The 27,405-nt window shown below is 44.0% G+C and overlaps 1 protein-coding gene across 3 annotated transcripts in view; it reads left to right on the top strand.

Annotated features, from left to right (window-relative positions):
- The window catches only part of LOC127916492 (tyrosine-protein phosphatase non-receptor type 20-like), a 33,164-nt gene extending 11,182 nt beyond the window's left edge, over positions 1 to 21,982 (top strand). For 2 of the 3 annotated variants that reach the window (XM_052498316.1, XM_052498318.1), the window contains 10 exons: positions 4,513 to 4,634; positions 4,728 to 4,813; positions 14,171 to 14,307; positions 14,514 to 14,662; positions 14,805 to 14,895; positions 16,731 to 16,887; positions 17,165 to 17,342; positions 17,689 to 17,904; positions 20,880 to 20,942; positions 21,554 to 21,982. In XM_052498316.1, coding sequence (XP_052354276.1) covers positions 4,513 to 4,634; positions 4,728 to 4,813; positions 14,171 to 14,307; positions 14,514 to 14,662; positions 14,805 to 14,895; positions 16,731 to 16,887; positions 17,165 to 17,342; positions 17,689 to 17,904; positions 20,880 to 20,942; positions 21,554 to 21,724 — 1,370 coding nt within the window. In that variant the 3' untranslated portion in view covers positions 21,725 to 21,982. The remainder of the gene's footprint in view (positions 1 to 4,512; positions 4,635 to 4,727; positions 4,814 to 14,170; positions 14,308 to 14,513; positions 14,663 to 14,804; positions 14,896 to 16,730; positions 16,888 to 17,164; positions 17,343 to 17,688; positions 17,905 to 20,879; positions 20,943 to 21,553) is intronic. The other variant, XM_052498317.1, reaches the window with a different exon arrangement.
- Positions 21,983 to 27,405: the final 5,423 nt, after the last annotated feature.

The following is a 27,405-nucleotide window of genomic DNA, read 5'->3' as shown; positions in this document are numbered from 1 at the left end:
ACATTTAAGTCATTTAGCAGACGCTCTTATCCAGAGCGACTTACAAATTGGTGCATTCACCTTATGACATCCAGTGGAACAGCCACTTTACAATAGTGCATCTAAATCTTTTAAGGGGGGTGAGAAGGATTACTTTATCCTATCCTAGGTATTCCTTAAAGAGGTGGGGTTTCAGGTGTCTCCGGAAGGTGGTGATTGACTCCGCTGTCCTGGCGTCGTGAGGGAGTGTGTTCCACCATTGGGGAGCCAGATTTTGACTGGGCTGAGCGGGAACTGTACTTCCTCAGTGGTAGGGAGGCGAGCAGGCCAGAGGTGGATGAACGCAGTGCCCTTGTTTGGGTGTAGGGCCTGAAGAGCCTGGAGGTACAAGGTGCCGTTCCCCTCACAGCTCCGTAGGCAAGCACCATGGTCTTGTAGCGGATGCGAGCTTCAACTGGAAGCCAGTGGAGAGAGCGGAGGAGCGGGGTGATGAGAGAACTTGGGAAGGTTGAACACCAGACGGGCTGCGGCGTTCTGGATGAGTTGTAGGGTTTAATGGCACAAGGGAGCCCAGCCAACAGCAGTTGCAGTAATCCAGACGGGAGATGACAAGTGCCTGGATTAGACCTGCGCCGCTTCCTGTGTGAAGGGTCGTACATGTTGTAGAGCATGAACCTACAGGAACGGGCCACCGCCTTGATGTTAGTTGAGAACGACAGGGTGTTGTCCAGGATCACGCCAAGGTTCTTAGCGCTCTGGGAGGAGGACACAATGGAGTTGTCAACCGTGATGGCGAGATCATGGAACGGGCAGTCCTTCCCGGGAGGAAGAGCAGCTCCGTCTTGCCGAGGTTCAGCTTGAGGTGGTGATCCGTCATCCACACTGATATGTCTGCCAGACATGCAGAGATGCGAAGTGGTCATCAGAAGGGGAAAGGAGAAGATTAATTGTGTGTATGTCTGCATAGCAATGATAGGAGAGACCATGTGAGGTTATGACAGAGCCAAGTGACTTTGTATAGCGAGAATAGGAGAGGGCCTAGAACAGAGCCCTGGGGACACCAGTGGTGAGAGCACGTGGTGAGGAGACAGATTCTCGCCACGCCACCTGGTAAGCGACCTGTCAGGTAGGACGCAATCAACAACTCGGAGAGGGTGGAGAGGAGGATCTGATGGTTCACAGTATCGAAGGCAGCCGATAGGTCTAGAAGGATGAGAGCAGAGGAGAGAGAGTTAGCTTTAGCAGTGCGGAGCGCCTCCGTGATACAGAGAAGAGCAGTCTCAGTTGAATGACTAGTCTTGAAACCTGACTGATTTGGATCAAGAAGGTCATTCTGAGAGAGATAGCGGGAGAGCTGGCCAAGGACGGCACGTTCAAGAGTTTTGGAGAAAAAGAAAGAAGGGATACTGGTCTGTAGTTGTTGACATCGGAGGGATCAAGTGTAGGTTTTTTCAGAAGGGGTGCAACTCTCGCTCTCTTGAAGACGGAAGGGGCGTAGCCAGCGGTCAGGGATGAGTTGATGAGCGAGGTGAGGTAAGGGAGAAGGTCTCCGGAAATGGTCTGGAGAAGAGAGGAGGGGATAGGGTCGAGCGGGCAGGTTGTTGGGCCCGGCCGTCAAAGACACGAGATTTCATCTGGAGAGAGTCAGAGCACAGGGTAGGGCAGTGTGAGCAGAACCAGCGGTGTCGTTTGACTTAGCAAACGAGGATCGGATGTCGTCGACCTTCTTTTCAAAATGGTTGACGAAGTCATCTGCAGAGAGGGAGGAGGGGGGAGGGGGAGGAGGATTCAGGAGGGAGGAGAAGGTGGCAAAGAGCTTCCTAGGGTTAGAGGCAGATGCTTGGAATTTAGAGTGGTAGAAAATGGCTTTAGCAGCAGGGACAGAGGAGGAAAATGTAGAGAGGAGGGAGCGAAAGGATGCCAGGTCCGCAGGGAGGCGAGTTTTCTTCCATTTCCGCTCGGCTGCCCGGAGCCCTGTTCTGTGAGCTCGCAATGAGTCGTCGAGCCACGGAGCGGGAGGGGAGGACCGAGCCGGCCTGGAAGATAGGGGACATAGAGAGTCAAAGGATGCAGAAAGGGAGGAGAGGAGGGTTGAGGAGGCAGAATCAGGAGATAGGTTGGAGAAGGTTTGAGCAGAGGGAAGAGATGATAGGATGGAAGAGGAGAGAGTAGCGGGGAGAGAGAGCGAAGGTTGGGACGGCGCGATACCATCCGTAGGGGCAGTGTGGGAAGTGTTGGATGAGAGCGAGAGGGAAAAGGATACAAGGTAGTGGTCGGAGACTTGGAGGGGAGTTGCAATGAGGTTAGTGGAAGAACAGCATCTAGTAAAGATGAGGTCGAGCGTATTGCCTGCCTTGTGAGTAGGGGGGAAGGTGAGAGGGTGAGGTCAAAAGAGGAAAGGAGTGGAAAGAAGGAGGCAGAGAGGAATGAGTCAAAGGTAGGCGTGGGGAGGTTAAAGTCGCCCAGAACTGTGAGAGGTGAGCCGTCCTCAGGAAAGGAGCTTATCAAGACATCAAGCTCATTGATGAACTTGAGGGGACCTGGAGGGCATAAATGATAAGGATGTTAAGCTTGAAAGGGATGGTAACTGTGACAGCATGAAATTCAAAGGAGGCGATAGACAGATGGGTAAGGGGAGAAAGAGAGAATGACCACTTGGGAGAGATGAGGATCCCGGTGCCACCACCCCGCTGACCAGAAGCTCTCGGGGTGTGCGAGAACACGTGGGCGGACGAAGAGAGAGCAGTAGGAGTAGCAGTGTTATCTGTGGTGATCCATGTTTCCGTCAGTGTCAAGAAGTCGAGGGACTGGAGGGAGGCATAGGCTGAGATGAACTCTGCCTTGTTGGCCGCAGATCGGCAGTTCCAGAGGCTACCGGAGACCTGGAACTCCACGTGGGTCGTGCACGCTGGGACCACCAGATTAGGGTGGCCGCGGCCACGCGGTGTGGAGCGTTTGTATGGTCTGTGCAGAGAGGAGATAACAGGGATAGACAGACACATAGTTGACAGGCTACAGAAGAGGCTACGCTAATGTATATATGTATATATGCCATTTAGCAGACGCTTTTATCCAAAGCGACTTACAGTCATGTGTGCATACATTCTACGTATGGGTGGTCCCGGGAATCGAACCCACTACCCTGGCGTTACAAGCGCCATGCTCTACCAACTGAGCTACAGAAGGACCACCATGCAAGGAGATTGGAATGACAAGTGGACTACACGTCTCGAATGTTCAGAAAGTTAAGCTTACGTAGCAAGAATCTTATTGACTAAAATGATTAAAATGATACAGTACTGCTGAAGTAGGCTAGCTGGCAGTGGCTGCGTTGTTGACTTTGTAGGCTAGCTGGCAGTGGCTGCGTTGTTGACACTACACTAATCAAGTCGTTCCGTTGAGTGTAATAGTTTCTACAGTGCTGCTATTCGGGGGCTAGCTGGCTAGCTAGCAGTGTTGATTACGTTACGTTGCGTTAAAGAACGACAATAGCTGGCTAGCTAACCTAGAAAATCGCTCTAGACTACACAATTATCTTTGATACACAGACGGCTATGTAGCTAGCTATGTAGCTAGCTACGATCAAACAAGTCAAACCGTTGTGCTGTAATGAAATGAAATGAAAATGTGATACTACCTGTGGAGCAGTAGCGGAATGCGACCGGGTTGTTGAGTGCGGAAGTTCTATTCAGTAGACGTTGGCTAGCTGTTGGCTAGCTAGCAGTGTCTCCTACGTTAAAACAAATAGCTGGCTAGCTAACCTCGGTAAATTAAGATAATCACTCTAAGACTACACGCTCTAAACTACACAATTATCTTGGATACGAAGACAGCAAAGACAACTATGTAGCTAGCTAACACTACACTAATCAAGTCGTTCAGTTGAGTGTAATAGTTTCTACAGTGCTGCTATTCGGTAGACGGTGGACGTTTGCTAGCTGGCTAGCTGCTGGGCAGATAGCAGTGTAGACTACGTTAGACGGAAATACGAAGTTGCAATAGAAGTGCTGACTGTTTCACTTTGTTGTCCTCTTTCTTTTCCTTTTTCTTCTGTCCTTCTTTTGTCCTTATTTTGTCTTCCTTTCTTCTGTTAACTAGATATTTTTTGTTGTTATTCTTTGTAAGCTAGCTAGCTTCTTCCAGGAGAGTACCTAGCAACTGCTTAGCAACAAGTAAACAATTCTGCTAGCAATTCAGCTAGCTAAGATAACTGTACAATTTTATGAAAAATAGTTCATTTTTCAAAAGCCTATCTTTTTTGGTTTGTTCCTTGTTTTGTCTTCTATTGAGTCTTGCAGTTTTCTCTTGATTTTTTCGATGTATTTCACTCTAAAAAAAACATTTAAATCTCAATATATACAGGAGCTCATTTTTCAGCAGCTGCTCAATTTAGAACTCCGGAACATTTACCCAACCTCGTACTGTGGAAATATATGTATAAAACCCAAGGGAAATAACATTTTTGACTGCACTGGGCCTTGTAAATAATTGAGTCATACTGTATATAATTTTTTCCTGTGTATTTGATTACAGAGGGGACTTCAGATCCAGTTCCTGATGTAGAGGAGGACATTACCCCACTTTCACCCCCCGACGCCTCCTATCACCCCTCACTCCGCCTGCGGGCCCTCACAGAAGAGGACATGGCTGGACAGGTAACACACAACACTGTAGCATTGCAGTCTATCATGAAAATAGGAGCCCCCATACTCACCTGTCACCTCTTTCTCTCTCTGGTGTGTGTGTAGGAGAGCTGTAACAGTAAACCCTCTCATCAAGCTTGCTGCCTGTCCAGCAAGAGTATGACTAACTTGCTCCATGAAGCCTCGGACAGGTAAGACTGATCTTATCATCCTCTCCTCTTTTCCTCTTCTCCAATTGTCTCTCATTAACAATCATACATTGTTGCCAGTAGGGGAGAGCGGGGTAAGTGGAACCAAAATAAATAATATATACAGTGTCTGATGGGATTCTCCTATTTTTATTAGAGGCCATCACTCTGTTTTCTCACACAATTGCATAGCCTATAGAAATGTTGCGCAACATGAGCTGTTTGAGTGTTTGATAAAATTGATGTCAGAGTGATTAGAAGGACAATAGAGTGCTGAGTAGCAGGCAGTTAGCAAGTTTGCTCGGCTACTACCAAACTAAATTACTTCTATGCTCTCTTCGAGCAAATAACACAGAAACATGCATGAGAGTTTCAGACGACTGTGTGATCACTCTCTATGTAGCCAATGTGAGTAAGACTTTTAAACAGGTCAACATTCACAAGGCCGTAAGGGCCAGACGGATTACCAAGACGTGTACTCCGAGCATGCGCTGATCAACTGGCAAGTGTCTTCACTGACATTTTCAACCTCTCCCTGTAATACCAACATGTTTCAAGCAGACCACCATAGTCCCTCTCTCCAAGAACGCTAAGGTATCCTGTCTAAATGTCTACCTACCTGTACCTCTCACATCTATAGCCATGAAGTGCTTTGAAAGGCTGGTCATGGCTCACATCAACACCATTATCCCAGAAACTCTAGACCCACTCCAATTTGCATACCGCCCCAACAGATCCACAGATGATGTAATCTCTATTGCACTCCATACTGCCCTTTCTCACTTGGACAAAAGGAACACCTATGGGAGAATGCTATTTATTGACTACAGCTCAGTGTTTAACACCATAGTGCCCTCTAAGCTCATCACTAAGCTAAGGACCCTGGGACTAAACATCTCCCTCTGCATCTGGATCCTGGACTTCCTGATGGGCCGCTCCCAGGTGGTAAGAGTAGGTAACAACACATCCGCCACGCTGATCCTCAAAACAGGGTCCCTTCGCGTGCGTGCTCAGTCCCGTCCGATACTCCCTGTTCACTCATGACTGCATGGCCAGGCACGACTCCAACACCACCATCAAGTTTGCGATGACACAACAGTGGTAGGTAGGCCTGATCACCAACAATGATGAGACAACCTATAGGTAGGAGGTCAGAGATCTGGTTGTTTGGTGCCAGGACAACAACCTCTCTCTCAACATGATTAAGATAAAGTAGATGATATGCACTACAGGAAAAGGAGGACAGAGCACACCCCCATTCTCATCGACGGGGCTACAGTGGAGCAGTTTTAGAGCTTCAAATTCCTTGGCGTCTACATCACCAACAAACTATCACGGTCCAAACACTCTTAAGACAGTCATGAAGAGGGCACAACAAAGCCTATTCCCCATCAGGAGACTGAAAAGATTTGGCATCCTCAGATCCTCAAAAGGTTTCAGCCACACACATTGCTGACAGGTGTATAAAATTGAGTGCACTCTCATAGGATGACACCTTTCTAAATAGTCTGTTCATAAAAATTTTGTCCTGCTACAGCTGCCCCGGTCATCTGTAAGTGTTGTTATGGTGAAGTGGAAACGACAGGTCAGCCGCGAAGAGGTAGGCCACACAAGTTCCCAGAATGGGACCACTAACTGCTGAAGCACGTAGCGCTTATAAATCGTCTGTTCTCGGTTGCAACGCTCCCTATCGATTTCCAAACTGCCTCTGGAAGCAACGTCAGCATAAAAACTGTTCGTCTGGAGGTTCATGAAATGGGTTTCCATGGCCACGCAGCCACACACAAGCCTAAGATCACCAAGCGCAATGCCATGCGTCGGCTGGAGTGGTCTTAAACTCGCCGCCTTTGGACTCTGAAGCAGTGGAAACAAGTCCTCTGGAGTGATGAATCACACTTTACCATCTGGCAGTCCCACGAACGAATCTGGGTTTGGCAGATGCCAGGAGAAGGCTACCTTCCCAAATGCATAGTGACAATTGTAAAGTTAGGTGGAGGAGGAATAATTGTCTGGGGCTGTTTTTCGTGGTTTAGGCTAGGCCGCCTAGTGAAGGGAAATCTTAACACTACAGCATACAATGAAATTCTAGACAATTTTGTGCTTCCAACTTTGTGGCAACATTTTTGGGGAAGGTCCTTTCCTGTTTCAGCATGACAATGCCCCGCTCCACAAAGCGAGGTCCATACAGAAATGCTTTGTTGAGATTGGTGTTTAAGAACTTGACTGGCCTGCACAGAGCCCTGACCTCAAACCTATCGAACACCTTTGCGATGACTTGGAACGCCGACTGCGAGCCAGGCCTAATCGCCCAATATCAGTGCCCGACTTAACTAATGCTCTTGTGGCTGAATGGAAGCAAGTCCCTGCAGCAATGTTTCTACATTGAGTGGAATTTTTTTACTGAGGAGTGGAGGCTGTTATAGTAGCAAAGAGGGGACCAACTCCATATTAATGCCAATGATTTTGGAAGGAGATGTTCGGCGAGCAAGTGTCCATAAACCACACCGCCATTTCATTGCACCTTCACGAACTGTCACTGTGACAACATCGCCCACCTACCCCAAGGAAACTCAACTTACCCTGTCCCTATGTTCAACTTACCCCATACCCCTACGGCCATGCTTCACCATAGGGATGGTGCCAGGTTTTCTCCAGACTTTGGCATTCAGGCCAAAGAGTTCAATCTTAGTTTCATCAGACCAGAGAATCTTGTAACTCGTGGCCTGAGAGTCTTTTAAGTGCCTTTTGGCGAACTCAAAGTGGACTGGTATGTGCCTTTTACTGTGGAGTGGCTTCTGTCTGGCCACTCTACCATAAAGGTCTGATTGGTGGAGTGCTGCAGAGATGGTTGTTCTTCTGGAATCTTATACCTTCTCCAAAGGGGATTTCTGGAGGTCTGTCAGTGACTATTGGGTTCTTGGTCACCTCCCTGACCAAGGCTCTTCTGAACCGAATGCTCAGTTTGGCTGGGCAGTCAGCTCTGGGAAGAGTCTTGGTGGTTCCAAACTTCTTCCATTTAACCTCTACGGATCTGTGCATGTTTTTTTCTTTATTGTCTTTTACCAGATCTAATGTGTTATATTATCCTACATTCATTTCACATTTCCACAAACTGCAAAGTGTTTCCTTTCAGATGGTATCAAGAATATGCATGTCCTTGCTTCAAGTCCTGAGCTACAGGCAGTTAGATTTGTCATTTCAGGCGACATAAATTGAAAAAAGGGTCCGATGGAGGCTGTGTTCTTGAGGACCTTCAATGCTGCATACATGTTTTAGTCCCTTCCCCAGATCTGTGCCTCAACACAATCTTGTTTCTGAACTCTACGGACAATTCCTTCGACCTCGTGGCTTGGTTTTTTTCTCTTGACATGCGGAGTCAACTGTGGGACCTTATACAGACAGGTGTGTACAATAAATTTAATTTACCACAGGTGGAATCCAATCATGTTGTAGAAACATCTCAAGGATTCTCATAGCAAATGGTCTCATAGCAAATGGAATTTCAGTTGTTTTTTTGTAATACATTTGCGAAAAAATTTAAAAACCTGTTTTCACTTTGTCATTATGAGGTATTGTGTAGATTGATGAGGATCATTTTTCATTTAATGAATTGCAAAATAAGGCTGTAATGTTGAAAAAGTCAAGGAGTCTGAACAGTTTCCGAATGCACTGTACAGTTGAAGTCAGAAGTTTACATACACCTAGGTTGGAGTCATTAAAACTCGTTTTTCAACCACTCCACAAATTTATTGATAACAAACTATAGTTTTGGCAAGTCGGTTAGGACATCTACTTTGTGCATGACACAAGTAATTTTTCCAACAATTGTTTACAGACAGATTATTTCACTTATAATTCACTGAATCACAATTCCAGAAGTTTACATACACTAAGTAGACTGTGCCTTTAAACAGCTTGGAAATTCCAGAAAATTACGTAATGGCTTTAGAAGCTTCTGATAGGCTAATTGACATAATTTGAGTGAATTGGAAGTGTTCCTGTGGATGTATTTCAAGGCCTACCTTCCAACTCAGTGCCTCTTTGCTTGACATCATGGGAAAATCAAAAGAAATCATCAAAGACCTCAGGAAAAAAATTGTAGACCTCCACAAGTCTGGTTCATCCTTGGGAGCAATTTCCAAACGCCTGAATGTACCACGTTCATCTGTACAAACATTACGCAAGTATAAACACCATGGGACCATGCAGCCGTTATACCGCTCAGGAAGGAGACAAGTTCTGTCTACTTGAGATGAACGTACTTTGGTGCAAAAAGTGCAAATCAATCCCAGAACAACAGCAAAGGACCTTGTGAAGATGCTGGAGGAAATAGGTACAAAAGTATCCATATCCACAGTAAAACGAGTCCTATATCGACAAAACCTGAAAGGCAGCTCAGCAAGGAAGAAGCCACTGCTCCATAACCACCATAAAAAATCCAGACTACGGTTTGCAACTGCACATGGGGACAAAGATCGTACTTTTTGGAGAAATGTCCTCTGGTCTGATGAACAGACATGTAACTGTTTGGCCATAATGACCCTTGTTATGTTTGGAGGAAAAAGGGGGAGGCTTGCAAGCTGAAGAACACCATCCCAACTGTGAAGCATGGGGGTGGCAGCATCATGTTGTGGGGGTGCTTTGCTGCAGGAGGGACTGGTGGACTTCACAGAATAGATGGCATCATGAGGCTGGAAAATTATGTGAATATATTGAAGCAACATCTCAAGACATCAGTTAAAGTTAAAGCTTGGTCGCAAATGGGTCTTCCAAATGGACATTGACCCCAAGCATACTTCCAAAGTTGTGGCGAAATGGCTTAAGGACAAAGTCAAGGTATTGAAGTGGCCATCACAAAGCCCTGACCTCAATCCTATAGACAATCTATGGGCAGAACTGAAAAAGCGCGTGCGAGCAAGGAGGCCTACAAACCGGACTCAGTTACACCAGCTCTGTCAGGAGGAATGTGCCAACATTCACCTAACTTATTGTGGGAAGCTTGTGGAAGGTTACCTGGAATGTTTGACCCAAGTAAAACAATTTAAAGACAATGCTACCAAATACTAATTGAGTGTATGTAAACTTCTGACCCACTGGGAATGTTATGAAAGAAATAACATCTGAATAAATCATTCTCTCTACTATTATTCTAACATTTCACATTCTGTGGTGATCGTAACTGGGATTTTTACTAGGATTAAATGTCAGGAATTGTGATAACTGAGTTTAAATGTATTTGGCTAAGGTGAATGTATAATTGTATAAGTGTATAATTCCACCATCACTCTCCAGCAACTAGGTCACTGGCTTTGCTCTGCTACACCTCACTTGTTTGGCCCAATCTATTTGACCTCTTCTCAGCAATTTCTCCTTACCATAGCTATCAATAGCTAATTTATTTGGCGAGTTTCCGATGATATGCATGTATGTGGCGGTCATTCATTTTACACCCGGCTTTTGGCTTGTTTACTGCATGCAAGACTGGGTTTCGAAGCAGAAAACATCTCAAATTTGACAAATCACATTACATCATGTGTGTTTGGGTGCTACGTAACATTTCTTCTAAATATAATCAGCGTAACAATTCGATTCACTTGACAACTGTATGTGATGAGTCAACAGAGTTAGTGCAAAATGGTCAATGCAGATAGTTAAATAGTTAGCCAATAGCTACACAGACCAAAACACAGATAAAATACTGTATATAAATGTAACATGTAAAGCTAAATAAAAGATCACAGAAATGTTCCATGCTCACAAACGGCTTATTTCTCACACATTTTGTGCACAAATGTGCTTACATCCCTGTTAGTAAGCAAGGTAATCCATCCATTTGACAGGTGTGGCATGTCAAGAAGCTTATTAAATAGCATGGTCATTACACAGGTGCAACTTGTGCTGGGGACAATAAAAGGCCACTCTAAAATCAGCAGTTTGTCACACAGCACAATGCCACAGATTCAACGTGTACGACAGTGATCGGAGCCATCGGAGACGTGTGGGTAACATTCCACATGCCACAATCAACAGCCTGATGAACTCTTAAGTGAGGGAAATGTGTTGTGCTGCACAAGGAAAATGGGGGTCACACCAGATACTGACTGCACATCCATTATTTTTTTCCTAAAAAACAGTATCTGTGACCAACAGTATTCTCAGTCATGTGAAATCCGTAGGTTAGGGCCTAATGAATATTGTATATTTCAATTGACGGATTTTCTTATGTGAACTGCAACTTAGTGAAATCTTAGAAATTGTTGCATGTTGTGTTTATATTTTTTGTTCAGTGTACGTATCAGTCTTACGGCTTAGGGTAGAAGATGTTTGGGGTCCTGTTGAGCGGCAGGTAGCCTAGCATTTAAGAGTTGCAGTTGGGCCAGTAACCAAAAGGTTGCTGGTTTGAATCACTGAGCCGACTAGGTGAAAAATCTGTCTGTGACCTTGTGCAAAGCACTTAATCCTAATTGTTCTTGTAAATCTCTCTGGATAGATACGTCTGTTAAATGACTCAAATGTAATGTAAAATGTTCCAAGTGCATCGGTACGGCTTGCTGTGCAGTGGCACAGAGAATAGTCCATGACATGGGTGGCTTTGACAATTTTTAGGGCATTCCTCTGACACCTCCTGGTATAGAGGTCCTGGATGTCAGGGAGCTCAGACCCAGGGATGTACTGGGCCATGCATACTACCCTCTGTATCGCTTTGCGGTCGGATGCCAAGCAGTTGCCATACCAAACGGCGAATCAGCCAGTCAAGATGCTCTCAATGTCGCAGCTGTAAAACGTTTTGAGCATCTTAGGGCCCATGTCAAATCTTTTCAGCCTCTTGATGGGGAAGAGGTATTGTTGTGCCTTCATCACGGCCGTGTTAGTGTGTGTGGACCATGATCATTTCTTAGTTATGTGGACACTGAGGAATTTGAAGCTCTCGACCTGTTCCACTATGGTGCCATCAATGTGGATGGGGACATGCTCATCCCTTCGTTTGCTGCACTCCACAATCAGCTCCTTTGTCTTACTGACGTTGATCGAGAGGTTGTTGTCCTGGCACCACACTGCCAGGTCCTCCCTATAGACTATCTCAAAGTCGTCGGTGGTCAGGCCAACCACCGTTGTCGTCAGCAAACTTAATGATGGTGTCAGTCGTGGGTGAACAATAGAGTACAGAACGGGCCTAACACGCACCCCTGAGGGGCCCCCGTGTTGATGATCAGTGTGGCGGATGTGTTGTTGCCTACCCACACCCCCTGGGGGCGGCCTGTCAGGAAGTCCAGGATCCAGTTGCAAAGGGAGTTTAGTGATGAGCTTGGAGGTCACTATGGTGTTGAACACTGAGTTATAGTCAATGAACAGCATTCTTATGTAGTTGTTCGTCTGGTCCAGGTTGGAGAGGGCAGTGTGGAGTGCAATAGAGATTATCAATGGTTGCTCTTGATTCCCGATCCACCTCTACGCAGACGACACCATTCTGTATACTTCTGGCCCTTACTTGGACACTCCAAACAAGCTTCAATGCCATACAACACTCCTTCCGTCGCCTCCAACTGCACTTAAACGCTAGTAAAACCAAATGCATGCTTTTCAACCGTTCGCTGTATGCACCCGCATGCCCGACTAGCATCACCACCCTGGATGGTTCCGACCTAGAATATGTGGACATCTATAAGTACCTAGGTGTCTGGCTAGACTGTAAACTCTCCTTCCAGACTCATATCAAACATCTCCAATCTAAAATCTAATCTAGTGTCGGCTTTCTATTCCGCAACAAAGCCTCCTTCACTCACGACGCCAAACTTACCCTAGTAAAACTGACTATCCTACCGATCCTCGACATCGGCGACGTCATCTACAAAATAGCTTCCAATACTCTACTCAGCAAACTGGATGCAGTTTATCACAGTGCCATCCGTTTTGTTACTAAAGCACCTTATACCACCCACCACTGCGACCTGTATGCTCTAGTCGGCTGGCCCTCACTACATATTCGTCGCCAGACCCACTGGCTCCAGGTCATCTACAAGTCCATGCTAGGTAAAGCTCCGTCTTATCTCAGTTCACTGGTCACGATGGCAACACCCACCCGTAGCACGCGCTCCAGCAGGTGTATCTCACTGATCATCCCTGAAGCCAACACCTCATTTGGCCGCCTTTCCTTCCAGTTCTCTGCTGCCTGTGACTGGAACGAATTGCAAAAATCGCTGAAGTTGGAGACTTTTATCTCCCTCACCAACTTTAAACATCTGCTATCTGAGCAGCTAACCGATCGCTAACCGATCGCTGCAGCTGTACATAGTCCGTCGGTAAATAGCCCACCCAATTTACCTACCTCATCCCCATACTGTTTTTATTTATTTACTTTTCTGCTCTTTTGCACACCAGTATCTCTACCTGCACATGACCATCTGCTCATTTATCACTCCAGTGTTAATCTGCAAAATTGTAATTATACGCCTACCTCCTCATGCCTTTTGCACAAAGTATATAGACTCTTTTTCTTTTTTTTCTTTTTTTCTACTATGTTATTGACTTGTTAATTGTTTACTCCATGTGTAACTCTGTTGTTGTCTGTTCACACTGCTATGCTTTATCTTGGCCAGGTCGCAGTTGTAAATGAGAGCTTGTTCTCAACTAGCCTACCTGGTTAAATAAAGGTGAAATAATGAAAAAAAAAAATAATAATAAATAAATATGGCCCTATACAGTTCGTTGAGTGCGATCTTAGTGCCAGCATCGGTTTGTGGTGGTAAATAGACAGCTAATAATAATATAGTTGAAAACTCTTGGTAAATAGTTTGGTCTGCAGCTTATCATGAGGCATTCTAATTTAGGCAAGAACAAATACTTCCTTAACATTAAAGATTGCGAACTAGCTGTTGTTAAAAAAAGAGACACACACCTCCCCCTTAACCTTACCTGAAGCTGCCGTTCGGTCTTGACGATGCATAGAAAACCAGCTTGATGTATATAAGCCATGTCGTTGTTCAGCCACGACTGAAAAACAGAGGTTTGAGTGTAGACTAACTTTGACCACAAGGAGGCAGCAAAGAGTCACAGATGAAACACAAACTTGTGCTGCCTATGATGATACTGTATAACCATATCACAATGGGATCTCATGGTTAAATAGAGGTTGACTTGATAGTTAGTATATCAGTAAGGATATATCATAATATAATTTTTGATAAATCATTTGAGATCAGATACAGTATAGAAAAGCTGCTATTGTATCTTAGGTGCAAAAGGTGCACGGAAAATAGGCTCAGCATGATTTCAACCCCCTACGAAACACTATAAATGGTCTGGTCTGCCTCCCTACAGAAGAGTAGAAATGGTCTCATCCCTACCCCCTGATCCCCCCAGGAACCAAATCCCTGTGATGCCATTGGACGAAACCATGATGGGCAGCAAGAACAGCCAATCAGACGGCTGGAGCAGCGAGGATGAGGATGATGAGACATTTGAAGCTAAAGGTCAGGAGACCATGTCACCCTTCCCAGGTACAGGGGAGGGGGAGGGTGGCCGGTTCAAATCCTACTCTGACAGGAAAATGTGTTTCCTTACCCCTAAACTGCTCCAGAGCTCTGCACCATTGGCTATTATTATTATTTAACACTGTTAAATTGTTGGTTTTTGAAAACCTAACTACAGTGCATAGGTCCCATATTTATAATCATGAAGAACTTATTCCCCCTCCTCTTTCCAGGTCCACCTATAGTATCAGAAGAAGAGTTGGCCAGACTAGCCATGATCAGGCCAGCTAAGACCAGTCAATACGCTGGGTCCAGAGTTAAAGCCCTCATACAGATTCTACAACATCAACTAGACCAGCAAGAACTGGTCCGAGAGTTCATGGTGGGTATACACTGTGTGTTCCTCATTCACACGCATGCAAACACACACACACACTTTTGAAGTATGTTAACCATGTCCTGTAACTTGGTCTGCCTTTTCAATAGCAGCAGGAAACATTTTCAGTTGGTGTTGTTTGTTTCAGGCCTTGGAGCATCTAAAGCCGTCTGATAACTGTCTAGTGGGGAAAGCTCCGGAGAACCGGGAGAAGAACCGCTATCGTGACATCCTGCCCTGTAAGTCCCTGTTAAACCGGTTGAACTACAGTCCCTTTCATGCCTCTGTGTAGTCTGCACTAGAAGCATCTAATCTGGGCTGGAGAAGACAGCTGCGGGAAAAATTGACACAAGACGTTTTAATTACGTAATTTTCTGGTTGTAAGATTGCAACCTAACGGTCCCTGTTGCAACCAGATAATGACGTCTTTTTCATGGCGGTATCAAGACGTCATCTTTTGTTTGTTTATTAACTATTATATGACCAGATAACAATCTAAAGGGTATACTACAAAGCAGATTCAATGAGTTAGCCAGTATTTCTGTATTTTTAAGTGGTATATCTTGAAAACTTTATTGCTGTCATGCAAAACATGTTGGGACTATATCAACAATGGACTAATGAAACAAATACCAAAAGATAGTTTGGTACTATATCATTTTGGGACTATATCAACAATGGACTAATGAAACAAATACCTAAATATTGTTTTGGGGTGGAATTTTCCTTTTAAATTTGATAAACAACAAGAAATAACTATTTATTTTCTGTCTCAATGAGAAAGCTAAACTTAGGAGTTCAGGGTTTTTGAGTCAATTAGACCATGTCCATTTCAAGCTCAAGGCCATCAATCTAAAAAATGTAAATGTATTTCAGAATATTTTCTCAAGTTAGCTGGTTAACTAATTTATGCTGCTTTGTAGTATACACCTCTGAACATAACGATATAATAAAGTCATTTCAACCAGTTTTGCTTGCTGGGCAGTGGTCACTCTATAGTCTTATCCCTTATTTTATGAGTTCCCATATTTAGTATATTTCTTTCCTCTCACACTCTCACACAGTCCAATTTCCGTGGTAATTTTACTCTGGTGACTCTTACCCACTCTAGCTTGTGCCAACTGCTTTCTTGTTAACGTAACGACCGTGGAAACGTTCGTAATGACCTCTGAACAACACTCGGTTGTGGATTTAACTCAGTGTCTCGACACTTACATCACAAGAAAGAGAGGAAAGCTAACTTTCATTTTAGTGGGTGTGGATTTTTTTTGTGCAATTGAAAGAAGAAGAAAAAATATTTAATACAGTTGAAATGTTTACAAATTAGAAGTTCTGAAAGGAAAGCATCCACACTCGGGTTATAGTGATATTATGTCTGCTCTCACAAACAATGTCAAGTATTTACCGATAAGTGTAATCTACAGTCAAGTGTTTAGATTTTAAATCTGTGGGCATCCTTCTCTTGACATGGTTGTTGTCACGTTCTCTTGCATAATTCAACAACAGTAATTCATTTGGCAGTCTAGACAGCGCAGGTGAGTGCAGATAGGGGTGTCGGCGGGGAAAGTCGGCGATGTCTAGGATGTCTTTAGCGGGGACCCAGCACCTATTGTCCGGGACATAACCCATATGTCAATCAGTTACTGGAAACCCCTGCCCCGTGGTCGAACACTCAGGAGGCACCTCACTTGCTTCTTGTTTTCCAGCGTCTGTCCTCACACCCTCTCTGTCATTATTAAAGTAATCACCAATCACTTTAATAATGCCACTTTAATAATGTTTACATTGTTCATCTCACATGTATATACTGTATTTTAAACCATTTATTGCATCTTGCTTATGTCTTCTCGGTCATTGCTCATCCATATATTTACATGTACATATTCTCATTCCAATTCTTAGATTTGTCGTGTATTGGGTAGTTGGTGTGGAATTGTTCGATTACATGTTAGATATTGCTGCACTGTCGGGAAGCAGAAGCACAAGCATTTCACTACACTCGCAGTAGCATCTGCTAACCATGTGTATGTGACCAATAAGATTGGATTTGATTCTCTCTACTCCTGCTCTCTAGACGATAAGACGCGTGTTCCAGTGGGTGATAACCAGGACTATATTAATGCCAGTTATATCCGTATGGAGGTTGGCAGTGAGGAGTTCATCTATATCTCCTGCCAGGGTCCTCTGCCCTCCACCGTGCCCGACTTCTGGCAGATGGTCTGGGAGAACAGGTCTGTGCTGATTACTGTGTTGTGAAGTTCACATACAGTGCATGACATTGTGTATACACTAATCTTTTTTCGCCGGGCATCGTTTCGACAGAAGACGTTTTGCAGGGGGAAATTAGAAGTTCTTATTGTCCCATGTAGTCCCTCCCTGTTTCTGTCCGTTTTCTTCTGTTTGGTGCCTAATGAACACGACCCTGGTGTGTCAGTGCTGACCTGTAACTAAAGTCCTATGGCATGAATAGTACAACATTGTTAACAACCCTCCTTCCCCACTCCCCAGGTCTGATGTGATAGCCATGATGACCCAGGAGGTGGAGAGAGGCAGGGTGAAGTGTCACTGCTACTGGCCAGAGAGGGTGAGCTGTCCCCTAGACACAGGGCGCTTCCAGATCAGCCTGGAGAACCAGCAGATCCAGGAATACTTCCACATCAAGATCATCCGCATGGTGGAGAAAGAGGTGAGGGGGAAGGAGGGACGATAGGAGGGGACAGGAGGAGGGGACAGCTCAAATACAATCCACTCACAGATGTGACGGAGTGTATACTAAAAAGAAGGTAAAGCATGAATTAGCATGAGTACAATGTGTCTAATTGGTTTCTACTAAATCCAGCGAAAGTCATTTTGAAGGATACACTATCTCTCATATCAATTACACTTTTCATCAGCCACTGTCATCTCTGCTGTCTCTTAGAGGGTTTAGGCACTGGTCTCCTTCATGACAAAAACACATTTGTAAAATGTTACAATTTGCAATTTGATTGGTTGATCAGTTGATTGACATCTGCTCCCTCCTCCTGTTCCAGTCTGGTGAGACCCACTTTGTCCGTCACCTGAAGTTTATCCGTTGGCCTGACCACGGTGTGCCGCGAAGTTCAGAGCAGCTGGTCAGATTTATTCGCTATCTCCGAGCAGTCCACCATAAAGGACCTGTCACTGTACACTGTAGTGCTGGGATAGGACGAACAGGAGTACTGATCTGCACTGATGTCATCCTGAGTCTCATAGAGAACGATCTCCCGGTGAGTTCAAACACACAGGTGCGCACCAATGATGTATAAACACTAGATTGCTGATACTATGTATTGGCCAATGAGAGGCTTTGAAGCCACCATATTGGTACTCCTCAGAAGGAGCCAGTTCTCCATAGGAATTAATAGAATTCTGCAGTAATTCAATTTAATGTTTTAATTTAATGTATTTCTTTGTTGTAGTGGAGACGTTAAAAGTATGCATTAAGATGTCTGTAATATAATATATTAGCAAACATAAATGTAGTCACAGGATCGGACCCTTTAAAAAAAATGTTTTTCCCTAAAAGGGCATACCCAAATCTAACTGCCTGTAGCTCAGGACCTGGAGCAAGGCTATGCATATTCTTGATACCATTTGAAAGGAAACACTCTGAAGTTTGTGGAAAAGTGAAATTAATGTAGAAGAATATAAAACATTAGATCTGGTAAAAGATAATACAAAGAAACAAACATGCGTTTTCAAAAAAAAAAAAATCTTTGAAACGCAATATAAAGGCCATTATATTGTTTAATTTAGCTTTTGGTCACTAGATGGCAGCAGTGTATCTGCACAGTTTTACACTGATCCAATGAACCATTGCATTACTGTTCAAATGTTGTATCAAGTCGGCCCAAATGTGCCGAATTGGTCAATTGATACATTTTCAAGTACATAACTATGGAGAACATACGTTTTTTATTACCATATCATTTTTGTAAGTTTACACACTTCCAGGAATGTTATAAATTATGGATTATTGGCTTCACTTGCAGAAAAGACACTAACCTTCACGCATCTAGATGGAGGGAGGCACAGCAGGGGTTCAAACTGTAGAACCCAGTTCCTACATTTTAATATCAAAACGGATTTTATCAAACAAAACTATGCTATGTTTTATTTCTGGGATCCTCAGGATAACACATCAGAGCAAGACTACTGAATGTAAGAATAATATTTACCTTCAGAGGTGACTGGATCAAATCAGTTGCCGTGGTAAACGTTTTTTGCTGTTGTTCACTCTCCTCAGACAAAAACATGGTATTTTTCCACTGTAATAGCTACTGTAAATTGGACAGTGCAGTTAGATAAACAAGAATTTAAGCTTTCTGCCCATATAAGACGTTTCCATGTCCTAGGAAATGTTGTTGTTACTTGCAATGTCATGCTAATCACATTAGCGCACGTTAGCCCAACAGTCCTGCAGGGGGGACACCGATCCCGCAGAGGTTAATAAAGTTTTTTTACAATGGCTTTCGAAACAGTGCCTCTGGTCAGTTGTCTAGTGTTTATATACATAATTGGTGCACAGCCAGACACAAATACATGCATGCACATGCTTACATACACTCCTTAACTCAAATAAGGATACAAACTATGCTCTTCACTTGGTGTTCTTATACAGTGGGGGGGGGGAGTATTTAGTCAGCCACCAATTGTGCAAGTTCTCCCACTTAAAGATGAGAGAGGGCTCATCATCATAGGTACACTTCAACTATGACAGACAAAATGAGGGAAAAAAATCCAGCAAATCACATTTTAATGAATTTATTTGCAAATTATGGTGGAAAATAAGTATAAGTATCTCAATAATTTGTTATATACCCTTTGTTGGCAATGACAGAGGTCAAAGGTTTTCTGTAAGTCTTCACTAGGTTTTCACACACTGTTGCTGGTATTTTGGCCCATTACTCCATGCAGATCTCCTCTAGAGCAGTGATATTTTGGAGCTGTTGCTGGGCAACACGGACTTTCAACTCCCTCCAAAGATTTTCTATGGGGTTGAGATCTGGAGACTGGTTAGGCCACTCCAGGACCTTGAAATGCTGCTTACGAAGCCACTCCTTCGTTGCCCGGGCGGTGTGTTTGGGATCATTGTCATGCTGAAAGACCCAGCCACGTTTCATCTTCAATGCCCTTGCTGATGGAAGGAGGTTTTCACTCAAAATCTCACGATACATGGCCCCATTCATTCTTTCCTTTACACGGATCATTCGTCCTGGTACTTTTGCAGACAAACAGCCCCAAAGCATGATGTTTCCACCCCCATGCTTCACAGTAGGTATGGAGTTCTTTGGATGCAACTCAGCATTCTTTGTCCTCCAAACACGACGAGTTGAGTTTTTACCAAAAAGTTATATTTTGGTTTCATCTGACCATATGACATTCTCCCAATCTTCTTCTGGATCATCCAAATGCTCTCTAGCAAACTTAAGACAGGCCTGGACATGTACTGGCTTAAGCAAGGGGACACGTCTGGCACTGCAGGATTTGAGTCCCTGGTGGCGTAGTGTGTTACTGATGGTAGGCTTTGTTACTTTGGTCCCAACTCTCTGCAGGTCATTCACTAGATCCCCCCCCCCCGGGTGGTTCTGGGATTTTTGCTCACCGTTGCGTGAAGCTCCAGATCGAGGGAGATTTTCAGTGGACTTGTATGTCTTCCATTTCCTAATAATTGCTCCCACAGTTGATTTCTTCAAACCAAGCTGCTTACTTATTGCAGATTCAGTCTTCCCAGCCTGGTGCAGGTCTACAATTTTGTTTCTGGTGTCCTTTGACAGCTCTTTGGTCTTGGCCATAGTGTAGTTTGGAGTGTGACTGTTTGAGGTTGTGGACAGGTGTCTTTTATACTGATAACAAGTTCAAACAGGTGCCATTAATACAGGTAACGAGTGGAGGACAGAGGAGCCTCTTAAAGAAGAAGTTACAGGTCTGTGAGAGCCAGAAATCTTGCTTGTTTGTCAGTGACCAAATACTTATTTTCCACCATAATTTGCTAATAAATTCATAAAAAATCCTACAATGTGATTTTCTGGATTTTTTTTTCTCATTTTGTCCGTCATAGTTTAAGTGTACCTATGATGAAAATGACAGGCCTCTCTCATATTTTTAAGTGGGAGAACGTGCACAATTGGTGGCTGACTAAATACTTTTTTGCCCCACTGTATATATCAGAACCTAACTCCTTGTTATTCTCTTTCCACAGATCAACGTTAGTAACATTGTGAGGGAGATGAGACTGCAGCGATATGGCATGATTCAGACTAAGGTCAGTACAGTAGGCCTACCCGTATGAGGTTAGTGTCAGGTGTCACAGGTAAAACTTTTGATTGAACAGGCTACCATCAATCAGGCTACCATTGATTGTTTGTCTATGGCTTCCATAATACTATCCACTATTTGTTTACTACATAATCAAAAATGAAATATTCCACAAACCCAGTTTGAGTGGTGGTTCTTTGGTTCTACCAACCTGTGGTGGGTTTCCCAAAGCCTTCATAGCTAAAGTCTTGTCACTCAGCCACCGAGCCCTGAAAGAGTAACCATTGTAAAAATCTATGTTTGACAGTCAATCATCTATGCATGAATCATATATCATTTGTAAAGTAAAAGCACTTTGCGGTTCGAGTGGCACGAGTCTGGATGATCGAAAGAAAGTATGTTCGCTGCCACCCAGAGAGTTAGAGCTCTTTACTGCATTGTGTGTGTGTGTGTGTGTGTGTGTGTGTGTGTGTGTGTGTGTGTGTGTGTGTGTGTGTGTGTGTGTGTGTGTGTGTGTGTGTGTGTGTGTGTGTGTGTGTGTGTGTGTGTGTGCGTGCGACAGTGCATGAGCGTTTGGTTGTGTGTGTAGCAACATCTCTGTCTTGTCTCTGGTTATAGGAACAGTACCTGTTCTGCTACAAGGTATGGTTGGAGGTTCTACATCGCATCCTGCAGCTGCATGGTCAGCATTGGCAACCAGAGAGCCCCCGCCAACTTAACACGAGCCCTCGCACACACAGTAACCGATGGCAACCTGAGAGCCCCCATGAAGATAATCAATTTGTTTGACCAGTTTTCTCCCCCCCCACCCGTTAGCTGATTTTGTTATGAACACTGTATATGTATGTGTTTTAGCCAATTCCTCTGTTCGTTTTATGTCATGCCAAAACATGACAGATGGGACGACCAGGCTACAGTATGTTTCTGCATGTTTTTGATATTTGGGTTCTGAATTTATTGATGGAGGTAGACATTTTAACTGTTGGTTCTTTTGTGGGGGGGTTTTCGAGATGGCAGTGACTGATTAAAAACGGAATTGAAATGAGAGATACTGTGATTGCAGTATTGGTTTGAGTTGGATCAATTATTTGACAGCCTTTAGGAGTTTAGTGACTTTGTCTTCTGTGTTAAAAGTTAGGAGTGTTTTGGTCATGTGACTTTTAAAGGGTGTTACTATTTAAATTGTTCTATTTAATCATTCCACATTTTATTTTGAAGTTAATGTGTATATTTTGCATGTTATAACCTAAATACATTTAATTGCACCACAGCACATCACTAATCAACGATGTCACTGCTCATTGCAATGCACAGGGTGAGGTGTATATTATACCAAAATGTATATTAGAATATCTTTAAATATGTAGCTAATATATAGAGTTAATGAAATATTGTGTTTAAATATTGTGAAATAAGTGCATGTAAATCTTGTATGAGTTTTGTCAATGACTGAAACCAGAAGTGAATAGAATCAAGTGCCTTGGAAAGACTTGGTTTCACCTTCGGAAACCTGAAAGGTTTGATTGAACAGGACCCTGAGAACACGTGCTCTGTGTGATTCTGTAAGGAATCTCTGTCCGGAACTTTCACCGTTTTTGGTTCATGTTGTTGTTGTCCCACAGCTCGGATTCACTGTATGTGAATTAGTGGTGAAACCATCTTCATTTTGCAGTCTGTCTACAACCAAGTGCTTCGGCGTTTTGAAATGTAATGGGCAGTCAAATGCACAAAAACGTATTGGATTTGTGAAAGCATTTCTCATCATTGTACAGTAACATCACTATTGTAGCTGCAGTTTCAGTAGCATGATAGTATACCTCACTGTAACATACACTACCAGTACAGTGTAACCTTGGTCTGGTCACTATGTATTACCTCTGACTGTCATATAAAGCTGTTCTCAAATACATATTTGTTTCACATCGTGGTAAGAGGATTAGAAACAGATTTTCTTCATTTGATAGGTCATAGGTATTGTATATGATAAGGACTATTTACAAACTGACAGAACATGAAAAAGGGAGAGAAAGGAGAGCGGTCTACCAACAGGGCTAACTGACAGAACATGGAAAAGAGGGAGAGAAAGGAGAGAGGTCTACCAACAGGGCTAACTGACAGAACATGGAAAAGAGGGAGAGAAAGGAGAGAGGTCTACCAACAGGGCTAACTGACAGAACATGGAAAAGAGAGAGAGAAAGGAGAGAGGTCTACCAACAGGGCTAACTGACAGAACATGGAAAAGAGGGAGAGAAAGGAGAGCGGTCTACCAACAGGGCTAACTGACAGAACATGGAAAAGAGGGAGAGAACGGAGAGAGGTCTACCAACAGGGCTAACTGACAGAACATGGAAAAGAGGGAGAGAAAGGAGAGAGGTCTACCAACAGGGCTAACTGACAGAACATGAAAAAGGGCGAGAAAGGTCTACCAACAGGGCTAACTGACAGAACATGAAAAAGGGCGAGAAAGGAGAGAGGTCTACCAACAGGGCTAACTGACAGAACATGGAAAAGAAGAAGAGAAAGGAGAGAGGACTACCAACAGGGCTAACTGACAGAACATGAAAAAGATGGAGAGAGGTCTACCAACAGGGTTAACTGACAGAACATGGAAAAGAGGGAGAGAAAGGAGAGAGGTCTACCAACAGGGCTAACTGACAGAACATGGAAAAGAAAGAACGAGAGAGAAGCTTAACTGTGACTACATGGAGCCCTTCTCTTGTACAGAGTAAATTCTCTCTCCGGGTTTACTACATGATAAATAAATGTGTCTCACACGGGCTTTTGTGACTGCATGGAAAACCCACTGGGTACACACTAGTTGAATAAATGTTGTTTCCATACACACACACTTCTTAAAACCTGAGACTGGGGAAAGCCCTGCATCAATGTCTCCCTCTCCCACTGTCAGGACTTCACTCCTTCACTAAGTCCCTTCCTCATTCCCTCTCTCACCCTCTCCCTCCTTCACTCTCTACCTCTGATGTTGTTATAGTTGTGCTTTATTGTGTAATACGCCTGACATGGGTTATTCAGGGTCCAGTAACTTTTGGGTTTATAGAGTTATATACATCCTAATAGCCTTTTATAGTTTTGTATAAATAGTTATTTCCTTTTTTTTAATCAAATGTGATCGCAGGAGTCTTGGCTGAATTAATGAAATATTGTAATTAATGAAATATTGTAATCCCTGGGCAGGGTCTGAGTGAGAGCTGGAACCTCTCTGGGAGGATCTCAATTGCATTGCCTTGATTCCTTGCGACCTCTGACCTCCAACAGGTTCTGAGAAGGAGATAAGGAGAGAGGAGGCAAGGAATTTAGGAAATGCAATTTAGATGACCCCCCTCTAATCAAGTCTCACATCCTCCTTATCCGTCACCAGACACCATTCTAAAGCACCACTGTGAATACTGCCCTCTCCTTTCTAACCACATGACACACGGGAGCGGATAAACACAGGGGAGGAGAGGAGAGGACAGACGGTGGTGATGGAGAAGGAGTGGAGGAGAGGACGTGCAGAGGTGATGGAGTGTGGAGGACATGGGGAGGTGGTAAAGTAATTAGTTGTGGTGTGTTCAGTGAGAGAACAGTAGTGTATAGACCACGCGGGAATGTGCAGAAATGAACTCACTGACTTCCAGTAAATCCTCATTCTCTCGGTTGGGTTCACACAGCAACACACACACACGCCACCATGTTTTCTGTTAAGTATATATATATATATATTTTTATGACACACACGAGCTGCTGCATTACTCATCCCACACACATCTTGTTGGGCTTTAAAGAGCGTCTTAACTGTTCTATGGGAAGGTTGGTCTCGGACTCATCACCTGCGGGACACTGGGAACTTGAATTTTCTCATGACTACTGTGGACTCCTCATGGACAGTTAAATGGGTGATATGAAGAACAGACAGACGTAAACACTCAGGGAGGATAGAACACATCTTCCACATATCCTGGAGTTTGAGTGACTAGAGAGCTGTAATTGACACACACACACACAGAGAAGGTGCTGGAGGTTCCAAATCAAGCAGCTGGATTTTCAATTAGACCTAGGGTCTAGGGGGAGCGTGGGGGGTGTATTTTTGTCTCAGCGGAGGTGTGTTGTCGGCACCAGCCTGTTGTTGAATGGGGGCTGAAGGTTAGTGATGGTAGGGGCTCAATCGTCTTGGAGCATACAGTACGAGTCAGTACATACCTCACTGTCACCACCAGAACTTAGCAGTAGTTGGTGGCTGTGTGTGTGTGTGTGTGTGTGTGTGTGTGTGTGTGTGTGTGTGTGTGTGTGTGTGTGTGTGTGTGTGTGTGTGTGTGTGTGTGTGTGTGTGTGTGTGTGCACAAATGTGTGTTTGTATGTGTTATTCACATCCCTTGTGTGTGTTGACCCCCTTGTCGTCTCTGGAGTGACAAAGTGACACTCACAGAACAACCATTCATGACGACACTGAATAAAACCACTTATTTTACAGACAGACTCAAAGGAACAAATAAGTCAAGGGAGAATGATGACAAGTCCCGCTTGTCGGTCGACTTATAATTGTCTTAGGACTGACTTAAGGGGGAGTAGCTGCTGTCATGTTCTGTGGTCAGGTGGGGTTTTGAGTTACTGCCAGAAGTAAATAAAACACCATTTTATTTGTCACATGCTTCGCAGGTGTAGACTGACAGTGAAATGCGTACAGGTCCATTTCAAACAATGCAGAGTTAAAGATAAAACAAAAACCAATAGAAATTGTGACCCGAAGAATAAATACACAGTGAATGACGAATACAAATAAAGAGTAAAAATACCATGGCTATATATAGGGGAGTAGAAAATAACGTGGCTATATATAGGGGAGTAGAAAATAACATGGCTATGTACAGGGAGTACCAGTACGGAGTCGATGTGCGGGGCTACGAGGTAATTGAGATAGCTATGTACTGTACATATAGGTAGGGGTAAAGTGACTAGGTAACAGGATAGATAATAAACAGCAGCAGTAGTGTGTGTGTGGCATCACTATGTGTGTGTGCCAGTGTCAGTGTGAGTATGTGGGTAGAGTCAAGTGTGTGTGCATACAATCAGTGCAAGAGAGTTAGTGAAAAAAAGGGTCAATGCAGGTAGTTCGGGTAGCCATTTGTTTAGAAGTCTTATGGCTGTGTGAGGGTAGAAGCTGTTCATGGTCTTGTTGCTTCCAGACTTGTTGCATTGGTACTGCTTGCCGTGCAGTAGCAGAGAGAACAGTCTGTGGCTTGGGTGGATGGAGTCTTTGACAATTTTGGGGGCTTGGTATAGAGGTCCTGGATGGCTGGGAGTTCGGCCCTGTGATGTATTGGCGCGTACGCACTCCCCTCTGTAGCACCTCGTGGTCAGATGCCAAGCAGTTACCATACCAAGCTGTGATGCAGCCAGTCAAGATGCTCTCGATAGTGCAGCTGTAGAACATTTTGAGGATCTGAGGGACCATGCCAAATCTTTTCAGCCTCCTGAGAGGGGAGAGGGGTTGTCGTGCCCTCTTCACGACTGTGTTGTGGTGTTTGGACCATGATAGCTCCTTAGTGATGTGCCTACCCTCACCACCTGGGGGCAGCCCGTCAAGAAGTTCAGGATCCAGTTAGAGGGATGGTCCTTAGCTTAGTGAGGAGCTTCAAGGGCACTATGGCGTTGAACGCTGAGCTGTAGTCAATGAACAGCATTTTCACATAGGTGATCCTTTTGTCCAAGTGGGAGGGGCTTGTTTGGAGTGTGTTGTGGAATAATCAGAATTAGGTGGTAACATAGGTAAGATGTTTTATATTCATCATGTGTTTGTAAGTTACTTCTCATCAGAATGTTATTTTTGTGTAATACTGTGGGGGGGTTGCAGTATCTGTTCTATGTCAAGACTAAGTTGTTTGGGCCGCAGAGAGGGGAGAGGTCAAGGTGTCATCATGTGTAAACATATCTTTTGCTCCACTGTGTCTGTGTGCCAGTCACTCCCTACTTTTCCCATCGGGGAGAGGAGGATGGCAGTGTCTGGAATCATTCTATGCTCCCTCTTTTGTTGCTCCTATCTGAACCTATAGCCTCACTCTCCTCTCCGTGAGCTTGTCCAGGATTGGTTGTATTTAGAATTGGTTGTATCTAAATGACAATTTGATATATATTTCTGTACAGCACTTTGAGATATCAGCTGATGTACGAAGGGCTATATAAATAAATTTGATTTGATATATCATAGATCTGCTTTACATCTGCTTTACATCTACACTAAAGATACTGGATCTGAATACACCACTAGCTGGGTTAAATACACCACTAGCAATCCGTTTCCACTAGCATTGCTATATGCTCCTGAAATGCTTCTACACAAACCATACTGGGTCTAGGCAGGACTCAGCTTTTCCATCCCCACTGATAGGCTCTTCTGTATCTACTTGATTATAATTAGATGGCTGATATCTGAAGCGGACAGGGATACTGATGATGACGGACACTGATGAGGT

The sequence above is a fragment of the Oncorhynchus keta genome, chromosome 36, assembly GCF_023373465.1.
Source record: "Oncorhynchus keta strain PuntledgeMale-10-30-2019 chromosome 36, Oket_V2, whole genome shotgun sequence".
In the NCBI taxonomy this organism is placed as follows: domain Eukaryota; kingdom Metazoa; phylum Chordata; class Actinopteri; order Salmoniformes; family Salmonidae; genus Oncorhynchus; species Oncorhynchus keta.
This window is presented reverse-complemented; position numbering and strand designations above follow the sequence as displayed.